Raw genomic sequence first — 20382 nt, forward strand, 5'->3', positions numbered from 1 at the left:
TGAGTGAATATATTATTAATAATAATATTTAAAATATATATTATGTTATTGATAAATTAATATATTTACTTATTTATTATGTATTTTTTATTTTTATTAAAATAGTGAGTTTTAATTTTAAACTATATCTTATATTATTACAAAATAATTTATTTTTTATTATATTCACTTATGTTATTTGTAACTTTTTTATTTATTTTAAATAATTTATTCTAGTCACACGTACTTAATATATTAATTTATAATAAACTGTAATCATTAATTGGTTAAATTGTCCAATTGCTATAATTAATTAAACAATTAGGTTTATTTATTATATTCTCTTCTGTTATTTTTTAACTTTTTAATTAATTTTGTATATTCTAGTCACACGTAATTATTGTTTTAGTTTATAATAAAATATAATCATTAAGTAATATAATATAATTTATCATTAATTAGGATATTAATATATTGTGGACTACATGTTAAATCACTTATAAGTTTAGTAACCACATTTATTTTGGTTAATTATATGTTTTATTTAGTATATTATAAAAGGTTACTCATTCTCTTCTTTATATCATACTTTTCATTTGGGGGCACTAACACTGGAATTTGTTTTCCAACCACTTAACTCGTCTACACTAACACCCAAAGATAAGTTGAAGTTGGATCAATTCATTTCACTTCAATTCAAGTTCATTGTGGACTAACCCCCCTTGGTTCATTAAATAATGTCGTCAGTGTATAATGAATTGAATTGAAGTTAAATTACATCACTTCATTCTCTCAGGCAAAAATCGGGGAATTTGGTTTCCCACCTATTTTGCGAATCAACCAATTGAATCGCGCATACCACCCCCCTCCCTCCCGTCGGCCTCCCTCTCCTCTCCCTCTTGGCCTCTTTCTCCTCTCCCTCTTGACCTCCGACGCAGAGCATGGGAGGCCGAACCTCGGCCTCTCGACTTCTCTTCTCTCTCGGCTCCCTCTCTTCTCACTCTTGGCGTACCGTCGGAGCGCCACCTCCGTCGTCGTTGCCCGCTGCCCTCTGCTGAGGAAGACAACGCACGCCATGAGGAAGACGATGGTTTAATTTTTCCTAAGTTGGAAAAATTAAACCATCGTAATAAGAATAATAATTTATATTTTTAATTTATAAAATAATTATTTTTATTTATTTAATATATTTATTTTATAATTACTATATTAAATTAGTTATTTAATAGTCATAATTAAAATATTTTTAAAATAAATATTTGATAAATTATTTCGGTTTAATTATCCTATTGCTATAATTAATTAAACCAATGGTTTTAATTTTTGTGACAATATATTATTAATTATTAATAAAAAATATATTATGTTATTGATAAATATATTTATTTATTTATTATATTTTTTATTACTATATTCAAATAGTGAGTTTTAATGTTAAAATATTTTTTATGTTATTAAAAAATAATTTATTTATTTATTATATGCGCTTATGTTATTTTTTACTTTTTTATTATTTTTTAATTAATTTATTCTAATCACATCTATTATTGTATTAATTTATAATAAACTATAATAATTAAGTAATATAACATAGTTTTTCGTTAATTAGGATATTAATATATTTTAATACTACACGAATATGTGTAGTAACCATATTTATTTTGGTTAATTATCTGTTTAGGTATATATTTTATTTTAGTATATTATAAAAGGTTACTCATTCTCTTGTTTATATCATACTTTTCATTCGGGGACACTAACACAGGAACTTGAACTCGTCTACACTAACACCTAAAGTTGAGTTAAAATTGAATCAATTCATTTAAGTTCAATTCAATTCTTTGCTTCAATTCAAATTCGGTAGGTATATATTTTATTTAAATATATTATAAATCGGTGCACACTGATTCGCTTTTGCTTTCCTAACCCCCCAGGCCCCACCTCAACTACGAAACCGTCAGGTTTTCTTACCAAACCTTTCGTTTAAATCCAGACACAGTATTGTCCCTTGGAGCTGTCGGCCACCCAGACAGTCGTTCCCTTCCATGGGGTTTATGTCTTGAGATTTTTCAAAATCTGATCTTGTATTCTCCGTTTCAGTACTGCCTAGTTTCAGAATTTTACACTTTCAAATCATCAGAGTTCTCGGGCTTCCTCTGCCTTTTTCCCTTGGTCGACTTCATCGCGGCACCCCAACACTTTGATATCTACGTTGAGATCTACATTTTAGTAGCAGTCCGAAGAGAAGCGGTGCCCATCTCTCATTTTGAAACTTCTGCTTGGGAGTTGGACGGAAAATCTTCCAAATTCAAGGCTTGAAGTCTCCATGCCATGGCTATTTATCAAAACTTTAAGAATAAGCAACCACCCCACCCAGATCTATAATTTTTGTTTTTACCATTTCTATAATTGTACTTACTTTCGTCTGCTTATTCTTATCTTCAATTTCGATCTCTGGTTTCTCAATTCCTTCTCCGAAGACGCTGCAAAATTTAGTGAGGGGTAGACGGCGTGATAACCATCCAGACAAGTATTTGTATTGGGGAGATAGGATCGACTGTCCCGGAAAGCACTGTGATTCGTGCGAAGGATTGGGCCACCAAGAATCGAGCCTTCGATGCGCCCTAGAAGAAGCTATGTACTTACAAAGGTGGAGTTAAATGATAACTTTTTTTACTGAGATTTTTCCGCTTACGAATTTCGAGGTACCTCTAGTTTTTTTGTCTGGAGGTGATTGTTTACCATTAGTTTTTTTTTTCTTCTTCTTTTGATCTGGTTACTTTGTCTGGATTTTTTTTTTTTTTTTTTTTTTTTTTGTGGGCAAATTCTTCACAACAGTTCCTGTTGTGGACGGGATCCTTTTAGACTCATCGGTGTTTTATTTGTCGTCTTTCAGAACTTTTGTGATGCCGTCTAGAATGTGCATTAATCCCATGCACAACAACAAGGGTATCCTCCATGGGGCCAGTAATACAAGTTCAGAAGAAAGGTACACATTTAGCTTAAAAATGATTTTTTTTTCCGTTGGCCGCTAATGGTGATACGAAATGCAGCTTATTATTTCTCATAAGGTATAAATTTATTTTTTGCTACATTTTTAATTTTCAATATTTTATCTGTTGTTAACTGTAAGCTCTTTGTGCCAATTCTGCGCAGTTCTTTCATTTCCCTAATCCGTAAATCCTGGGCGTCCGTCTTAGTTTTCTTCATATGTCTAATTCTTCTAAAACGCTTAGGGAAGGTCTTGTTTTGCTTTTCTGGTAGATGGGCGACAAACTCTTGTGCGATGGACTCCTTGTATGATTTGGACAGTATATCTGAGCTCGTTCCTGTAATTCTGGACAACTCCAAAATGTGGTATCAAGTATTATCCACAAGCATGAAGCTGGGAGACCGGGGAGTTGCCCATGTTAGTGGAGTTAGCCGGGCTAATCTCAAAGAAGATTCCAAGTATTCAAATTTGTTGCTGATAAATCGTACTGCGAGCCCTCTTTCATGGTAATTACCTGTTTGTACGCTTGGTTATGTGATTTGCCTGCTTAGGCATGAAATATTGATACTAGAAAAGAAATATTAATAAAGAACTAAACCTTAAATCAAATTAGATTGCTAGAGAAGAAAAGGCATCAAACCATCAAGGATATTTCATATAAAATAACTTCAACCATGATGAATTGAGGCAAGTCACTTTATAATAAGTCCAGAAAGCAGGGTCTGCTCTTACTGCAGGTCTTGCAGAAATTGAGTGTGCTTCGTGATTCAACAAAGAGTCTGATTGAATTCAACTGCAATAGTGAATCTTTAACTATTGTTAATATATTGAGACAGTCACTGCAGAGATCCTGATCATGATATTTGCCCAGGTTTATGGAGTGCAAGGATAGAAACAACCGAAGTGCAATTGCACTACCATACTCATTTCTGCCTACAACAGCGGCCAAGATATTGAAAGCTGCAGCAGATCAGGTTTGTCATTCTTCTACTTTATTTTCCAAATTCACAAGAAAATTTCTTACATACGGTGTCATATGCAGCTCCCTGGAATTACTTTTTGAGAAAAAGCCTTGTTCATTTTTGCAAAACGAACTTCTTATTGTTTGCTATGTTTTCCTCAAGTGCTGTTTGGTCCTACTTTCCTATCTAAGGGCTCTCTACTTTTTTATCAAGCACCACCCAAACTCTGTTTTACGCCAGTTTTGTACCATTGATATTCTTAGGTCATTTGATATGGTTTTTATTCATTCTGTATGTGCATATCACATCATCTTCTTTGGCAGAAGACTTCGGGTATTTTTTAGGTCTTTGGATACTCCTTGTATTCACATGTGACTTTAGAAGCTAATAATTTGGATTTTATCGCTACAGAAGTAGCATTGCTCCACTTAAAAGTGCCTTGAGTTTTCTGACAGTTGTACAGGTTTATGAATCATCTCAATGCCTTGAGTTCACTGGTAGTATTTCCAGGTTTAGAGATCATCTAACATTATCACAAATGTTGAATGGAGACTGTAGGAGCTAGAAATTAAACCACTGAAGTTCTGGGATCAAATTAAGCTGAAAATGCCTTCTGCAGTATAAATTTCTTTGTTTTAAAAATTAAGACATGGCAGCTTCTGGTTCTGGATTCCCAGCCACCCCAGATTACTAGTTATTTGACAATTGTAATGATGATGTACTTTTCTTTAGTCCTAAAATATATAAATTTCCATCGAACTTGAGAGATTGGCTGGGGCTCATGGGCTAGGAGATTCTATCAAAGAGAACAGAGAATCTAAAGCATCACTTGTTTCTTCTTTGTACAGTTTTACTCCATGTTCTGTGTTCTGCACAGTGACAAACTACTGTCATTTCTTCATCTACCCGGTCTTTCAATCGAGTTTGCTTCTGCAGGTTAAGAAGCGCCTTGGTAATTATGATTCTATACATGTTCGTCGAGGTGACAAGATAAAGACCAGAAAAGATAGATTTGGAGTTGAAAGGTGCCTTCATCCTCATCTGGACAGGGATACCCGTCCTGAATTTATAGCTTTGAGAATAAAAAAATGGATCCCACCAGGCAGGACACTCTTTATTGCATCAAATGAAAGGTCTCCTGGGTTCTTTTCCCCACTCACTTCCAGGTATACACTATTTCTCCTTCTAGCCATTTTATTAGAAAAATTAGAAGAACGAAGGAGCCAAATCCATCTGAGTTGGGGAGGCCCTGAATGACAATGATCAGTTTTTTACTGAAAATGAAGTAAATTTTAGACCAAACCATTCTTATTGTTGGCATAGTTTCCTGGAAGACGCCATAAGCAAGGTAAAGTTACAAATGGAGTACTCTGTGCTCTCATGATATAGCTGAACAGTTTACTGACTTGATGATTTCTTGATCCTTGACCAACGTTGAACCTTTACCATAACTGAGCGTTGACGTGGTACAATTGTCTCTTGTAGTTGCTAACCTAACTAAGGCCATCATCTGTTTTTGCAGTTATAAATTGGCATATTCATCAAACTACAGTGACATTTTGAATCCAGTGGTAAAGAATAATTATCAGCTTTTCATGATTGAAAGACTAATATTAGCTGGTGCCAAGACTTTTATTGGAACATTCAAAGGGAATGATACGGATCTTAGCCTGACCAATGACCCAAAGAAGAACTCAAAGATTTGGCAAGTACCTGTTTATACAATGGACGGAGAAGGTACCTGAGTTTTGCTTGACACATCCCATTTCAGCCCTAGCCTTCAACCTACGTCCAAGGTCTGTCAGCTTGTTTTCATCCACCAAAGAGGTCTGAAAAGGCAAGGGAGCAAATGTGCCGTGAAGTTGTAAATGTAACTTCGTTATCAGTCTGGATCACACAAGTTGTTGCTGCGGAAGTTATTCTTTCTGCTACAAAACCCCAGAGTTATTTCAACTTGGTTGGAAGAAGCCATGCTGCTGTGTGGCCTCAGGGATGTGGTGAGCTCGTGAGAGGGTGCGGCGAGAAGTGACTTCAGAAGTGAAAATAGACTCTGTAAGATGTGTTGGTGTCCTTTGTATGATGCATATTAGATGGAAAGTGACTTTACAGGTGAATGATTCACTCTTTTTCTTATATGCTTTCTTGTGCTTGATTGTTTACATGTTTTTGCTTCCCATGGTTCTTGTTTTGCTTTCAATGCCCAGTTGCGATCTAGTTCCAACTTATTTGATCTTTTAATGGGTTACAAAAATTTTTCTGGGCTCACAGATCTTACTTTCAGATAAAGAATTACATAAATAGGTTTCTTATTTAAACAATAACTCACCGTTGCTGCAGCTCTTTTTTGCTTGATCGAAAAGTATGGATAACAGTCTTAAATCTCCTGCAACAACTCACTTACTGTAGGTAAAGAACCTCCTTACAAGCACAGTAGGCTGCACCAAGTTATGCAACAATGAATAGGTTGGCTCCATATGAAAAATTGAATTGACAAAATTTTGTAACAACTGCAGATACAGAAACACATTCAGATCGACGTGGATGACAACCACAATAAGAAAAAAGGCCTTCTTGGGAGTCCTTCAAGGTTCAGAGCCTTCAACCTTTTCTTCTGATAAACTTCAACAATCTCTAACTTTTTTTGTTGCAAAAGCATCAAAGATGCTCTCGTCTCCGAGCCAAAACTTAATTGTCTTCATACCATGTTCAATACTCTTGCAGATGCAGCCTCAAGTTCTGATCTAGTTTGAAGGTTACAAAGGGAATTCCATTTAGAGCCTCAAAGTTCTAATCCAGTTTCAAATGCTCCACAGGTTCAATGTGTTTCGAAATACAGACGATTCTAAGCCCCACAATACCCTAAAATTGGAAATATGGTCAAATGTGGCTGTGTATGAAAATAGACCACAACTTATTGTCGTAATTGAAAATTATCCAAACCACAATCACTTTGAAAAATCAGTCTCTGTGACAAAAATGCAAGAATATTGATGAATCTAACTATTCAATAGAGTTAAATGTATCCACCAAATCTAATATATTTCATAAAATTCTGTCAATCCAACTCTTCATGAGAACAGACAAACATGGCATTCTCAAGAACCATCCCAGAAAAGTCTGGCAGGATGAGCCAACACACAACTCCGTAAGAAATTGACGAAAAATCTGATAATTGTTTTGAACTCTTGGTCCTCAAGGGTCAATTAGAAGGAAGGCAGTCCTTCAAGAATAGTAAGCAATTCCAAATGTCATCCGCCATGCTCATTTTTTTACAATATCAGCTTCCTCATCTGTCAATATTCATATTTTCCCCAGGAAAATGACATTTAAAAATTTAAAATATTGTTTGTTTCATCAGAAAAATAAAATAAAATAAAGGAAAAATAACTGGACAACATTTGAAAAAACTGCCAGCACTCTTGAAAAAACTGGCTGTATTAACAATCTTCATGTTAGACTACCTCAATTGTTTGTCTTATAAATCATTACAAAGATCGTTGGACTATTATTCACAATAATAATCAAAGGAATGTTAAAGCTGTTCTACGGGAACACCTGACATTTTGAAATTGAATCAGAAATATTTAGTCAAACAAACATAAACAACTGAAAAAAGTACACAGACAGATTATTAAAATTTTAACTTATCATCTAGCAACATCATGAGATTAAATTAGACTGAAAAACCAAGTCTGTTTTTATAAGGTTGTCGAGAAAGTGGCAACTGATGTATACTGATCGGCCAAAGAGTACCTGTTTCAGGTTAACATATTTGGCCCATATCTCTAGGATAGCTCCCTAAGACTCTCAAATATGTGGCAAACTCCTGTCATCATAAAACATTAAGAAGTAAGATAAATTTTTGATGTTGAGTGGGAAAAAAAATCTCACATTGAAAAATGATAAGAAAAGTTAATGGGTTAAAAGGTTGAGCAATAGGCCTCCTAAGTGGCTCGTCATTTTGGGATGAACTCAATAAAAAAAAAACTCAACATTTCTCATATGAAAATCCTTAAGGTACTAATGGGCAACTTACCCTTAGGTTCCTAAGAGCATTTTGTGCATCCAGATCTGCCATTGATGCTTCAAAATCTACATAGAATAGGTAATCAAAGTACCTGGATGAACAACAGAGACGAAATAAGAAGATTTCATAAAAAAAAAAATCATAACAGCTAGAAAAAAAGAATACTCAAAATTACTTTTGAGACCCATTGCCAGATTCATCATGTACACGCACTGGCCTATTCTTGAGAGGTCGACTTTCAATCTGAGGAGAGTAAAAGAAAGCATGAGAGATTTCAACAAAAAGATGTATACCAATAAAATGCTTTGGGAAGAGAGAAAAAAGGTCGAAGTGGAAGCAGTGACGCACGTGCCTTTGTAAGGTTGATTTGCCTCATGGCAAAAACAGCAAGTGCCTTGAAAAGGATGCCAGGTCCTTCCTCGAAAGAGAACACAATGCTTGTCTGTGAATAACGCAAAGTTAAATTAGACAAAAAGTAGATAAGCAAAACAAACCCAGCAGAGAGTAATTAGCACTTCCTAGTACTAATTATCTCTTGTATAGACTATAATTGCCAGTCAGTGGCACTTATACAAGATTTCCAAACAATTAGACAAGTCAGAGGATTTAAAACGTGCTGTCATAAGTTGCCCTAGCCGGACATAGTTTCCTGTTGAAAAACAAGTACAGGGGCATTTTGGTTATTTTATTTTATCTTTATTTATACTTGTTCAGCATGTCCAACTATGTCTATGGACCAAGGTTCACGTAAAGAGGACAAGTAGAATAGGAGATACAAAAAGATTAGGGTTTTCACCTAAGTAAGGGCATTTGTGTAATTGTACTCAAATCGTATTATAAATGGAGGTCGGGGGACATGCACGTCCCCCAACACAAACCATTCTTCACTCTCTCGTTTCCACCTTCTCTCCTTCTCATTCTCTCTCTTCAACCCTCTCTCTTCTTAGCTTTTCATGGTATTAGAGCAATAGATCACATTTGGGAAAACTCTTTGTCAAGTTCACGTCTACATAAAAGAAGGATTTTTATCCAGTTTTTCGGCTACTGGTTAGGAAAAATCCTCCTTTTCTCTCTGTCATAACCCAGGGTTACTGGTTCTATTGTTCTAAGAACAAATCTTGATGTTTTAAACTGCTCAAAAGAGGTTTTTATACTGATCTCGGGATGTGCACACATCATCTATCTGCCCTAACCATAATTTTACGTGGTGGGGCCCACTTAAGTTGGTTGATTTGGAATCTTTGAAAGTTTTATTTGATCTATTTGGTATTCTACATATATGATATGACTGATGTTTTGTGAGGTTTACACTCTATCTAAAGAATCATATAATCCGGATTGTAAAGATATTATCACTATTACCTCTAAAAAGTAGAATGATGATAATTACCTTATTTAATCCAGATCTATTATAATGTATTTAAAGGGTAGAAAAAAACTGAAATTTATTAGAGATACCCTCATGTCCCTCAAGATGATGATTGGGAGGCTTGAAGACAGTCAAGTGATGACTTGGACTGTGAACAGTATGGAATGTTCAATCAAAAGTTAGGTTAGGAACTTTGAAACTGCCAAAGTTATGTGGCTATCTTTAGAAGCTCTTTATGGACAAGAGAATAATCTTTCTAGGGTTTACGAGTTATATACAAATTTCTTCAGCTTGAAACGGGGTAATAGGACTGTGACAGAATATTATAGTTCTTTTCTGAGTATTTGGGAGGAGATCAATGTCTTTCATCCATTTACTACGGATGAACGGAAACTCAAAAAACAGCGAAGTCAGCTCCTTGTTGCAAAATTTCTAGGTAGTTTGGGTCCTGAATTTGACAGCATAAAGACACAAGTTCTAGCCTCTGATGAAGTAGAAAAGATCATTGTGTCTAAAGCTGGAAATGATACCAAAGTGGGTGAAACTACTTCCCTTCATACATCAACTACAACATTTTTTTTCCACTGAGACATCCAAAGGAAGCACAAGGACAGGCAGAGATAACTCATATTTGAGTGCAAGTGCGTTCACTGTGGAAGCACAAATCACAACTCAGATAGATGTTAGATAAAGTTTGGGAAGCCTACGTGAGCAAATACCATTACACACAAGAGTATAGCCCCAAGGTTTGAAAATACAACATTAGTCCCGCCCAGTGCTCCACATGAATTACAACAATTGCAGCAACAACATATCTAACAATGTATGCCACAACAATCTATTCCTTCTGCATCCTTGGCTCATATTACTCCCACAGGTATGTTTGCATTCTCAATGTCTCATTCCCCATCTTTGGTACTTGATTTTGGAGTCACAAAACACATGTCAGTCACTAGGCGGGACTAGTGAGTTTCACCATTATAGGAAGTGGGAAATGTTACACTTGCTCCTTTTCTTTCACCTCAATCTGCATTGTTATTTCCTAAATTTTCTTCAAATTTGTTGTCCGTCAGTCAGGTAGCTAAGTCCATGAAGTGCTCTTTGACTTTGTATTCTACTATTTGTATCTTTCAGGATCTCGTGACGAGAAAGATGATTGGGTCCGCTTGTGAGAGAGGGGCACTATACTATCTGGATAGCCACAACCTATATAGTACTTTGCATGCACTACACACAACTGCTTCACCTTTTCAGTGGCATCTCAGATTCGGTCATCTATCACCTGCAAAACCGATTCAAGTAATTCCAAACTTTCCTTCTATTATTACTTTTCAGTGCGAGTCATGTAAATCATGTCAACTGGGCAAGCATCAACGGAGTTCCTTTCCTGTTTTATCTCATAAAACAAGTAAACTATTTGAGCTTGTCCACTTAGATGTTTGGGGTCCTTGTCCTGTGACTAGTCAGTTTGGTTATAGATATTTTATTTTGTTTATTGATAATTTTAGTAGAAGTACTTGGATTTATCTCATGCGAGAAAAATCTAATGCTTTTGATGTATTTCAACTATTTTATAAAGAAATAAAGAATCAACTTGCAACCTCTATCAATATCTTGCGTACAGACAATGGCCTTGAGTTTATGAATTTGTAAGTTTAACTCCTTTTGTCAGTCACAAGGGATTATTCATCAGACTTCTTATGTGTTCCCTCCACAATAAAATGGAATTGTTGGGAGCAAGAATCGCACTTACTTGAGGTAGCTCGCATAATGTTAATTCATATGAATGTACTTAAGCCATATTGGAGTGATGTTGTTCTTACTACATGTTTTTTGATAAATAGAATGTCGTCATCTGCTCTTGATGGTAAGATTCCCATTCAGATTATATTACCCACTGCACCTTTTTTCTCTATATCACCTCATGTTTTTTTGTGTGTCTATTTGCACATTTCTTTGATCCCTCGAAGGATAAATTGTCTCCTCTTTCTATTAAATATATATTTTTGGGATATTCTCAGACACAAAAAGAATACAAATATTATTGTCCATCTATAAGGAAAACATTTGTACCCACAAATGTTACTTTCTTCGAGGATGTTTCCTTTTTTTGAATCATCTAGGTCTAAGTTAATTCCTCCTGTGCCTTCTGTACCTAGTCCTGTTATTCCTATTCTAGTTGATAAATGTATTCAAACTTCACGTGATGTTACCACTGAGAAACCACTGTAGGTATATTAGCGCCGACAACAACCATCTCATCCCGCTTCGGATCCCCCACTTCCACAAAACCATGATTCTTCATCGTCTCCTAATTTTGAGGTAAGTGATCTTTATCTTTCTATAGCTCTACGAAAAGGTGTTCGCAAATGGTACTTGTCAACCTCTATCTTACTGTCTCTTTTGATTCCTCATTAGATAATTATCGTAAGTTTGCTTTATCCATCTCCACTTGCACTATTCCTTCTTCATTGCAGGATGCTTTGTTGACTCTTCATTGGAAGAAAGTCATGGATGTTGAGATGGAAACACTAATTGATAGAGGCACTTGGGAGTAATGTGATTTACCTATAGGTGTTGTTGTTGTTGTTGGTTGTCGGTGGGTCTATACTATTAAATATAACTCTGATGGATCTGTTGAATGATATAAGGCTCGTCTTGTTGCAAAAGGATATACTCAGACTTTTGGTGTGGATGTTTTTGAAACTTTTTCTCCAGTTGCCTGCTTGTCTTCTATTCACATACTGATTTCTATTGTGGACCATCAAAGCTGGTCTTTGTTTCAAATGGATATTAAAAATGTCCTCTTATATAGTGATCTTGAAAAAAAAGTATACATGGAGCAACCTCCATGGTATGTTGCTCAGGGGGAGACACATAAAAGCATGTCGACTCAAAAAAACTCTTTATGGCTTAAAATAGAGTACACGAGCATGGTTTGAAAATTTTAATCATATGGTTATATTCATGGGATTTCGTAGAAGACACTGTGATTACTCACTGTTTATAATGAAAAAATCGTCTGGAATTATTATCTTATTGGTGTATGTAGTTATATTATCAGGGATTGACAAATCAAACATTTTTTTTTTGAAAAGGATGTATATATTACAAAGAATTACAAAAAAACGGGGAGCAAATCCCTAACAACAAGAGATTGTAAGGAAGCTCCTGAATTGGCAAGCACATCAGCCACCGAGTTAGCAAATCTCGGAATGTGACCAAATACAATAAAATTGAGAAGCAATTTCAAGAATTTCCCACAAAGAATCCCAATGCCGCCATGAGGGGGAGGACGCCTTTTCACACCAACCAATTACCACCTTTAAGTCCCCCTCAATGTGAAAAGGACCACTATAATGGTCTCAAAAATTGCGAAACCCATTGAGAAGACCTTGAATCTCAGTCGTCGCTGAGTAAGCAATGCCTAGCGGACCAGCATATGACAAACGCTGATTGCTTGAGGAATATGAGATAACACCCCCAAAACCAGCCTTTCCAGGATTACCTTGAGAAGAACCTTCAAAATTTAACTTTAGGAAACCAAGCTCCGGGGGGGGGGGGGGGGGGGGGGGGGGGTGGGTCTATTCTTGCATGACCGGGGTCTTGGTTCCACACCGCATTTTTGCAATATTGCTCCAATTATCTCGGATAGATGAACCAACAAAGGAGGAGAAAGGCTTATTTGTAAGGAGCCAAGAAGAGATCTTACCAGACACACAATTCGCCACCCTTAACGCAAAATTACTTCTAGGATCAAACCGCCTCCGGTTACGTTCATTCCAAAACCCCCACAGAATGAAACTAGTGCTTGATGATATCAAAAGCTTTCCAAGCCCAGGGAGGGGAGTACCAATGAGCATCCTGCTAAAAGAAATCAGATCCTTTGATGAACAGAATTGCAACCACATCTTACTGAGGATGGAAGTCCATACCTTCCACGAAAGCAGAATGTGATTGACTAATTCGACATTAGAGTTGAATAGAGAGCAGAGAGAGTCAATTGTTGGGTGTCCTCTTCTTCTGAGCACGTCTGTTGTGAGTATCTTTCCATGGCAGACACTCCAAACGAATTGTTTTATCTTTGGCGGAGCGTAGAGACGCCATGAAAAAAGAACCTCATGATCCTTTGGTTTGTATGCCAACCATTGATGAAGTTGTAAACAGAGGACTGTGAAAAGACCGCTTTTTTCAGGCCACCATATCATCTTGTCAACAATTAAAGGCCTCACTCTGTAGGATTGCAGAGATTCCATCAACGTACTAGCCTCCAAAGCCTCGGTATCAGAGAGACCCCTTCTAGGGTGTAAGTTCAAACCATTCTCTTCAAAAGCATCAACAACCGATATTTCCTTTTGCAGAGATAGGAGAAGGAGGTTCTTGTAAGTTGACTGTAAAGGCTCTTGACAAATCAGACGTTGGAAAAGTTAAATCCCATTTGGCAAATCACTTTCAAACTAAATATCTGGGTCAACTAAAATACTTTTTGGGTATTGAAGTTGCAAGAAGTAAAGAGGGAATGCCTTTTGACTCAAGAGGAAATATGTCATTGATATGCTTCAAGAGTATGGACTTCTGGGGGCCAAACTAGCTGATACACTTATGAAAGTAGGACTTGATCTTCATGATGATCAAAACCCAAAATTGAAAGATAAAATAATGTATCGGAGACTAGTAGGCAAACTCATTTATTCTTGCATGACCGGGGTCTTGGTTCCACACCGCATTTTTGCAATATTGCTCCAATTATCTCGGATAGATGAACCAACAAAGGAGGAAAAAGGCTTATTTGTAAGGAGCCAAGAAGAGATCTTACCAGACACACAATTCGCCACCCTTAACGCAAAATTACTTCTAGGATCAAACCGCCTCCGGTTACGTTCATTCCAAAGCCCCCACGGAATGAAACTAGTGCTTGATGATATCAAAAGCTTTCCAAGCCCAGGGAGGGGAGTACCAATGAGCATCCTGCTAAAAGAAATCAGATCCTTTGATGAACAGAATTGCAACCACATCTTACTGAGGATGGAAGTCCATACCTTCCACGAAAGCAGAATGTGATTGACTAATTCGACATTAGAGTTGAATAGAGAGCAGAGAGAGTCAATTGTTGGGTGTCCTCTTCTTCTGAGCACGTCTGTTGTGAGTATCTTTCCATGGCAGACACTCCAAACGAATTGTTTTATCTTTGGCGGAGCGTAGAGACGCCATGAAAAAAGAACCTCATGATCCTTTGGTTTGTATGCCAACCATTGATGAAGTTGTAAACAGAGGACTGTGAAAAGACCGCTTTTTTCAGGCCACCATATCATCTTGTCAACAATTAAAGGCCTCACTCTGTAGGATTGCAGAGATTCCATCAACGTACTAGCCTCCAAAGCCTCGGTATCAGAGAGACCCCTTCTAGGGTGTAAGTTCAAACCATTCTCTTCAAAAGCATCAACAACCGATATTTCCTTTTGCAGAGATAGGAGAAGGAGGTTCTTGTAAGTTGACTGTAAAGGCTCTTGACAAATCAGACGTTGGAAAAGTTAAATCCCATTTGGCAAATCACTTTCAAACTAAATATCTGGGTCAACTAAAATACTTTTTGGGTATTGAAGTTGCAAGAAGTAAAGAGGGAATGCCTTTTGACTCAAGAGGAAATATGTCATTGATATGCTTCAAGAGTATGGACTTCTGGGGGCCAAACTAGCTGATACACTTATGAAAGTAGGACTTGATCTTCATGATGATCAAAACCCAAAATTGAAAGATAAAATAATGTATCGGAGACTAGTAGGCAAACTCATTTATTCTTGCATGACCGGGGTCTTGGTTCCACACCGCATTTTTGCAATATTGCTCCAATTATCTCGGATAGATGAACCAACAAAGGAGGAAAAAGGCTTATTTGTAAGGAGCCAAGAAGAGATCTTACCAGACACACAATTCGCCACCCTTAACGCAAAATTACTTCTAGGATCAAACCGCCTCCGGTTACGTTCATTCCAAAGCCCCCACGGAATGAAACTAGTGCTTGATGATATCAAAAGCTTTCCAAGCCCAGGGAGGGGAGTACCAATGAGCATCCTGCTAAAAGAAATCAGATCCTTTGATGAACAGAATTGCAACCACATCTTACTGAGGATGGAAGTCCATACCTTCCACGAAAGCAGAATGTGATTGACTAATTCGACATTAGAGTTGAATAGAGAGCAGAGAGAGTCAATTGTTGGGTGTCCTCTTCTTCTGAGCACGTCTGTTGTGAGTATCTTTCCATGGCAGACACTCCAAACGAATTGTTTTATCTTTGGCGGAGCGTAGAGACGCCATGAAAAAAGAACCTCATGATCCTTTGGTTTGTATGCCAACCATTGATGAAGTTGTAAACAGAGGACTGTGAAAAGACCGCTTTTTTCAGGCCACCATATCATCTTGTCAACAATTAAAGGCCTCACTCTGTAGGATTGCAGAGATTCCATCAACGTACTAGCCTCCAAAGCCTCGGTATCAGAGAGACCCCTTCTAGGGTGTAAGTTCAAACCATTCTCTTCAAAAGCATCAACAACCGATATTTCCTTTTGCAGAGATAGGAGAAGGAGGTTCTTGTAAGTTGACTGTAAAGGCTCTTGACAAATCAGACGTTGGAAAAGTTAAATCCCATTTGGCAAATCACTTTCAAACTAAATATCTGGGTCAACTAAAATACTTTTTGGGTATTGAAGTTGCAAGAAGTAAAGAGGGAATGCCTTTTGACTCAAGAGGAAATATGTCATTGATATGCTTCAAGAGTATGGACTTCTGGGGGCCAAACTAGCTGATACACTTATGAAAGTAGGACTTGATCTTCATGCTGATCAAAACCCAAAATTGAAAGATAAAATAATGTATCGGAGACTAGTAGGCAAACTCATTTATGCTACAGTTACTAGAGCATATATCTCATTTGCGGTCAGCGTAGTGAGTCAGTTCATAGAGCATCCACGTACGATGCACCTAGAGGTTGCAAAGAGAATCTTATGATATCTTAAAGGAGCTCCAGGAAAAGATCTCCTTTTTAATCCTAATAATCACTTGAGGATTGAGGCTTTCTCTGATGTTGATTATGCAAGTTCCAAGTTTGATAGAAAATCAACCACTGGGTACAGTGTATTTCTGGGAAGAAACCTAGTCAACTGGAAGAGTAAAAAGTAGAGTGTTGTTGTTCAGTCCAGTGCAAAAGCTGAAAATAGAGCAATGGGCCACACCGTTAGTGAGTTAATGTGGGTGAAATCTATTATCTAGGAATTAGGCTTCTATCAGAAGAATCCTATGACTATATATTGTGATAAGCAGGCAACAATCTTCATTGTGAACAAGTTGGTGTTTCATGCGAGGACGAAGCACATAGAGGTAAATTGTCATTCCATCCGGGATGTAGTAATGAGAAAGGAGGAGATCACTCCATATGCTCGGTCTAGTGATCAACTTGATGATATCTTAAACAAAGCACTGAAAAAGAGTGAAATTCTGAACTTTTGTGGCAAACTGAGACCATTCGACATATACTCTCCAACTTGAGGGGGAATGTTGAAAAATAAGTACAAGAGCATTTTAGTCATTTTACTTTATCTTTATTTATACGTCTTGATGTAATCTTGTTCAGCATGTCCAACTATGTCTATGGACCAAGTTTCATGTAAAGAGGACACGTAGAATAGAAGATATAGAAAGATTAGGATTTTCACTTAAGTAAGGGCATTTGTGTAATTGTACTAAAATTTTATTATAAATAGAGGTTGGGGGATGCGCAAGTCCCCCAATGCAGACCATTCTTCACTCTCTCTTGTCTCCACCTTCTCTCATTCTCTCTCTTCAACTCTCTCTTCTTAGTTTTTTCATTTCCAATATTAACATACAGACCAGCATATCAGATTGCAGCATAGCCAATACATACATACTAGTCAGTTTCCAGGGAGAATACTTTAAGTATATCAGCTATTGGGCTGAGATCTCACCCATCTGCCACTATATATCAGCACATTAACTGATATACATCTGAATTACAGTAAAGGAAACCAAGACTGTAAATAAACACATAAAGCCTCACCCCCATTAGGATGTTTCAGATATTCAACCAACGGTTGCAATGTGACTAGCTAAAACAAAAAGTTTCTTTTTTTGGTTACAGCTCAAACAAAATGGTTAAGGTTGTGTGAAGTGTGCAAGTTACAATTTGTGATCATTTTGCATGCTAAAAATGGTTTAAATAAGAAATGTGAACAAGAAATCTATTCAGGAGTCCAGACTCTTCATCACTGCACCACAGAGAGGTGTTCACAAGGATAGAGTGATTGTACCTTGAAAGGCCTATCAATACCAGGAATTATTGGTTCTCTTGCAAGCATTAGAAATCGAGTGACATTATCAGATTCATCCTGTCTCAGGAAGGACAAGAGAAAGATCAATCAATTCAAAGATCACCAGAAACAACATTAGGAGTATCAAGTCTCACTGAGAAGCTCAAGATTTACTGACTTGGATATTATGGGCAAGAATGTTCAACCCATACACCTCAGCAGCTCGAGCACTTGCTACAGCTCCTGTATCTTGAAGCTTTTCAACGGCGACAAACTACAAAGACCATACAAATTTACGCATGTTATATACTAGATCTATGATAATTTTGTAGTTTTTCTTTTTTTTTTAAGAGGAGTGTGGCGAGATTCGAACTCGCGACCTGACGCACCTGATGTAAAGAGAATACCACTAGACCAAACAGCCTTAGGTTATGATAATTTTGTAGTTAATATAACAAAGTATACTTTTGTTTCACTTAGAACCTTGCCTTCAAGTAAAAGCACAAAAATCATGGTATTTGAATAGGAAAGAAATGGAGAAGAATGAGGATTGAGAAAAAGGATGGCCAATGGCACTTCCATCTTTAAAATGAAATTTGGTTATTTACCTGTGCTGAACCTGCAGTATCATCAACAGATTCTCTGACCACCCCCAACTTTGTCAGTGTATGTTCACACTGAGCAAGAGCCTGCAAAATTGTTTGACTGAATTGCATAAATTCCGCAATTTTCAGACCATTTTGTAGCAGCTGAATTTGAACATTCCAAACCATTGAATGTCCTCAATGGAATTTCAAAACATCAGAGGAGAAGATATTTGATTAACTTTAGCTTCCCTTTTCTTTTGGAAATGCCACAAATTCTAAATGTTCAAAACTCACCTGAGGATGGCTGATCACCCTTTTAAGATCTTCAATTTTGACACCATGGTTGGCAAGCAAACAGTGGTGGACTGCCAACTGCACCTCTCCTACAATGTGCAATCTATGCCGAATTAAAAGGTCATAATTCCGATGAATGCTCCCACCAAGAGAATTCTCAATAGGTAAAACTGCTCGGTCAACAAGCCATCTTTCAACAGCCTAGAGAAAAAGGAACGAAAGCATGAAAATGATTAAACAAACTACAGTGACAGATTAAAAACACAAGGTTGCATTTCATCACAGATTCAAGAGTGATAAATTTTGCAAAAACAGTGGCACTTAGTGCTTATGAACCATCATAGCTATCTGGATGAATGACAAAAAAAAAAAATCATATAATCATATTCCTCATGGGAAATCTGAAAAACATTTGTTCCCAGTTTCCATAACACAAATAACACATTCGGGCAGGGAGGTTTGTTTACCATATTGACATTTTGGATCAGGGCACAAAACAAAAATTTATGGTTGTTGACTCGGAGAAATCTTCAACAAACTCTTACATTGACTCTGTGAACTTGCTAGACATTGACAGAAAGTACGAAAGAAATAAATAAAAAGACCCACATTGAAAGCAGTATCAAATTGTTCACACGGAACCGGCTCACAGCCCGGGTATGCTTTCTCTGCAGCAGCTTCACTGTATGCACCGGGAAGGCCCTGAGAAGACAATTTCTCATCAGTAAGGAAAACACGAAAACGCCTACACATCCGAATTTAGAACAATCCACTCCATAAACCTGATAAGCAACGCGCAACCGAGATCCTTCACTAACTGAATCGGACAAAGCAGCAAGAGATAGAGGCTCTGTAAGACAAAGAGCGGGACATACTCAGTTAGGTCGCTATACAGAAAAGAAGATATTCCGAAACGAAGAAGCTAGAAAATTGCTTGCTTGGTAGAGTTGGGGAGTCTCCGGGCACGTTATCCGTAGATGGGTTTTGTTCGAAGACACTTTCTAAGTGGACAGCCGGAGGCCTTTTCGACTTCATGTCATCCAAAGAGTGATGCCTGCGAAAGTAGGCCATGCGGAAAGTATTCTGAAGCCATCCGGAGGAGACTCTCACACTTCCAGGCCTATAAACGAGCTGTCTACAGACCGGAGAATCTGAAAGAGGAGGCATCGGAGGCCGAGATAGAGTCGATGACGCCATTGAAACGAAACTGACGGTGGTCAGAACAGGACCACAGAGACTTGGCTTAGCTCGGGCGCCTCCAAACAGAGGAGTGGAAAGTGGACACCCAAACCTTACAACCGTAATCCACTTTTGACGTTTGAGCTTCGTAAGGGGAACGTTAAATGACTGAATCACGATCAAACGCATTTGAGACAACCTGGGAAGATTACTTCTTTAAATTTAATTTATTTTTAAGAAAGTAAAGAAAAAAGAAAAGAAATAAAAAATAAATATTAATTTTCTTATTTGGATGCATAAGGAAAATGAAAAAAAAAAAATTTAAATAAATTTAATGGTAAAAATTATATACAAACCTAGAACTAAAATATTGATAAATATTAAATTATTATTAATAGAAATTTATTTTCTTTCTAATAATTTTTATTATTTATAAAATTTTCTCCCAAACTTCTCTTCAAATTCTATTCATTTTTTTAGAGAAGTTTCATTAACTAAGAGAGAGAAAAAAAGTTTTTCTAATTTTTTCTTTTCCTTTCAAGAATCTATACTACCAAACATTGAAAAACAATTTTCTCTCTTTTTTTCTTTTCTTTTCTTTTCGGAGAGAGCTAAAAAACCCTAGCATTGGAAGAGGGGTGAATCCGCCACTAAAACAAAAATGAAAAACAG

At 36.9% G+C, this 20382-nt stretch overlaps 2 protein-coding genes across 5 annotated transcripts; one reads left to right on the forward strand and one right to left on the reverse strand.

The window, feature by feature from the left end:
- The first annotated feature begins 2521 nt into the window (after window positions 1-2521).
- On the forward strand, window positions 2522-6742 carry LOC137965081 (uncharacterized). 2 transcript variants are annotated; one of them, XM_068811479.1, is made up of 9 exons: window positions 2522-2629; window positions 2876-2968; window positions 3244-3477; window positions 3843-3945; window positions 4870-5099; window positions 5456-6042; window positions 6271-6339; window positions 6447-6520; window positions 6655-6742. In XM_068811479.1, the coding sequence occupies exons 1-6, from the start codon at window positions 2616-2618 to the stop codon at window positions 5676-5678; spliced, it is 897 nt and encodes a 298-aa protein (XP_068667580.1). In that variant the 5' UTR covers window positions 2522-2615; the 3' UTR covers window positions 5679-6042; window positions 6271-6339; window positions 6447-6520; window positions 6655-6742. The 2 variants fall into 2 exon arrangements, with proteins under 2 accessions (XP_068667580.1, XP_068667581.1); XM_068811480.1 differs by lacking the exon at window positions 6271-6339.
- LOC137965080 (arogenate dehydratase 2-like) lies at window positions 6708-19823 on the reverse strand. 3 transcript variants are annotated; one of them, XM_068811477.1, is made up of 12 exons: window positions 19470-19823; window positions 19314-19381; window positions 19141-19233; window positions 18532-18732; window positions 18259-18339; window positions 17829-17924; window positions 17651-17728; window positions 8313-8402; window positions 8136-8203; window positions 7970-8051; window positions 7687-7759; window positions 6708-6792 (listed from the first exon to the last, which is right to left on the reverse strand). In XM_068811477.1, the coding sequence occupies exons 1-11, from the start codon at window positions 19726-19728 to the stop codon at window positions 7697-7699; spliced, it is 1179 nt and encodes a 392-aa protein (XP_068667578.1). In that variant the 5' UTR covers window positions 19729-19823; the 3' UTR covers window positions 6708-6792; window positions 7687-7696. The 3 variants fall into 3 exon arrangements, with proteins under 3 accessions (XP_068667578.1, XP_068667577.1, XP_068667579.1); XM_068811476.1 differs by lacking the exon at window positions 6708-6792 and adding an exon at window positions 6921-7223; XM_068811478.1 differs by lacking the exon at window positions 6708-6792 and adding an exon at window positions 7244-7488.
- Window positions 19824-20382: the final 559 nt, after the last annotated feature.

Source organism: Aristolochia californica, unplaced genomic scaffold, assembly GCF_029961685.1.
Source record: "Aristolochia californica isolate CCGP_79_NKW_82.1479 unplaced genomic scaffold, dmAriCali1.0.hap1 SCAF_5, whole genome shotgun sequence".
NCBI lineage: Eukaryota > Viridiplantae > Streptophyta > Magnoliopsida > Piperales > Aristolochiaceae > Aristolochia > Aristolochia californica.

Coding starts and splice junctions, on each gene's coding strand:
- LOC137965080 (XM_068811477.1), bottom strand. CDS start 19,728: ATGGCGTCATCGACTCTATCTCGGCCTCCGATGCCTCCTCTTTCAGAT. Junction 18,340..18,531: donor GGGTGATCAGCCATCCTCAG/GTGAGTTTTGAA, acceptor ACAATTTTGCAG/GCTCTTGCTCAGTGTGAACA. Junction 8,403..17,650: donor GTATTGATAGGCCTTTCAAG/GTACAATCACTC, acceptor CGTTATTCACAG/ACAAGCATTGTGTTCTCTTT.
- LOC137965081 (XM_068811479.1), top strand. Junction 2,969..3,243: donor AATACAAGTTCAGAAGAAAG/GTACACATTTAG, acceptor CTTTTCTGGTAG/ATGGGCGACAAACTCTTGTG. Junction 3,478..3,842: donor ACTGCGAGCCCTCTTTCATG/GTAATTACCTGT, acceptor ATATTTGCCCAG/GTTTATGGAGTGCAAGGATA.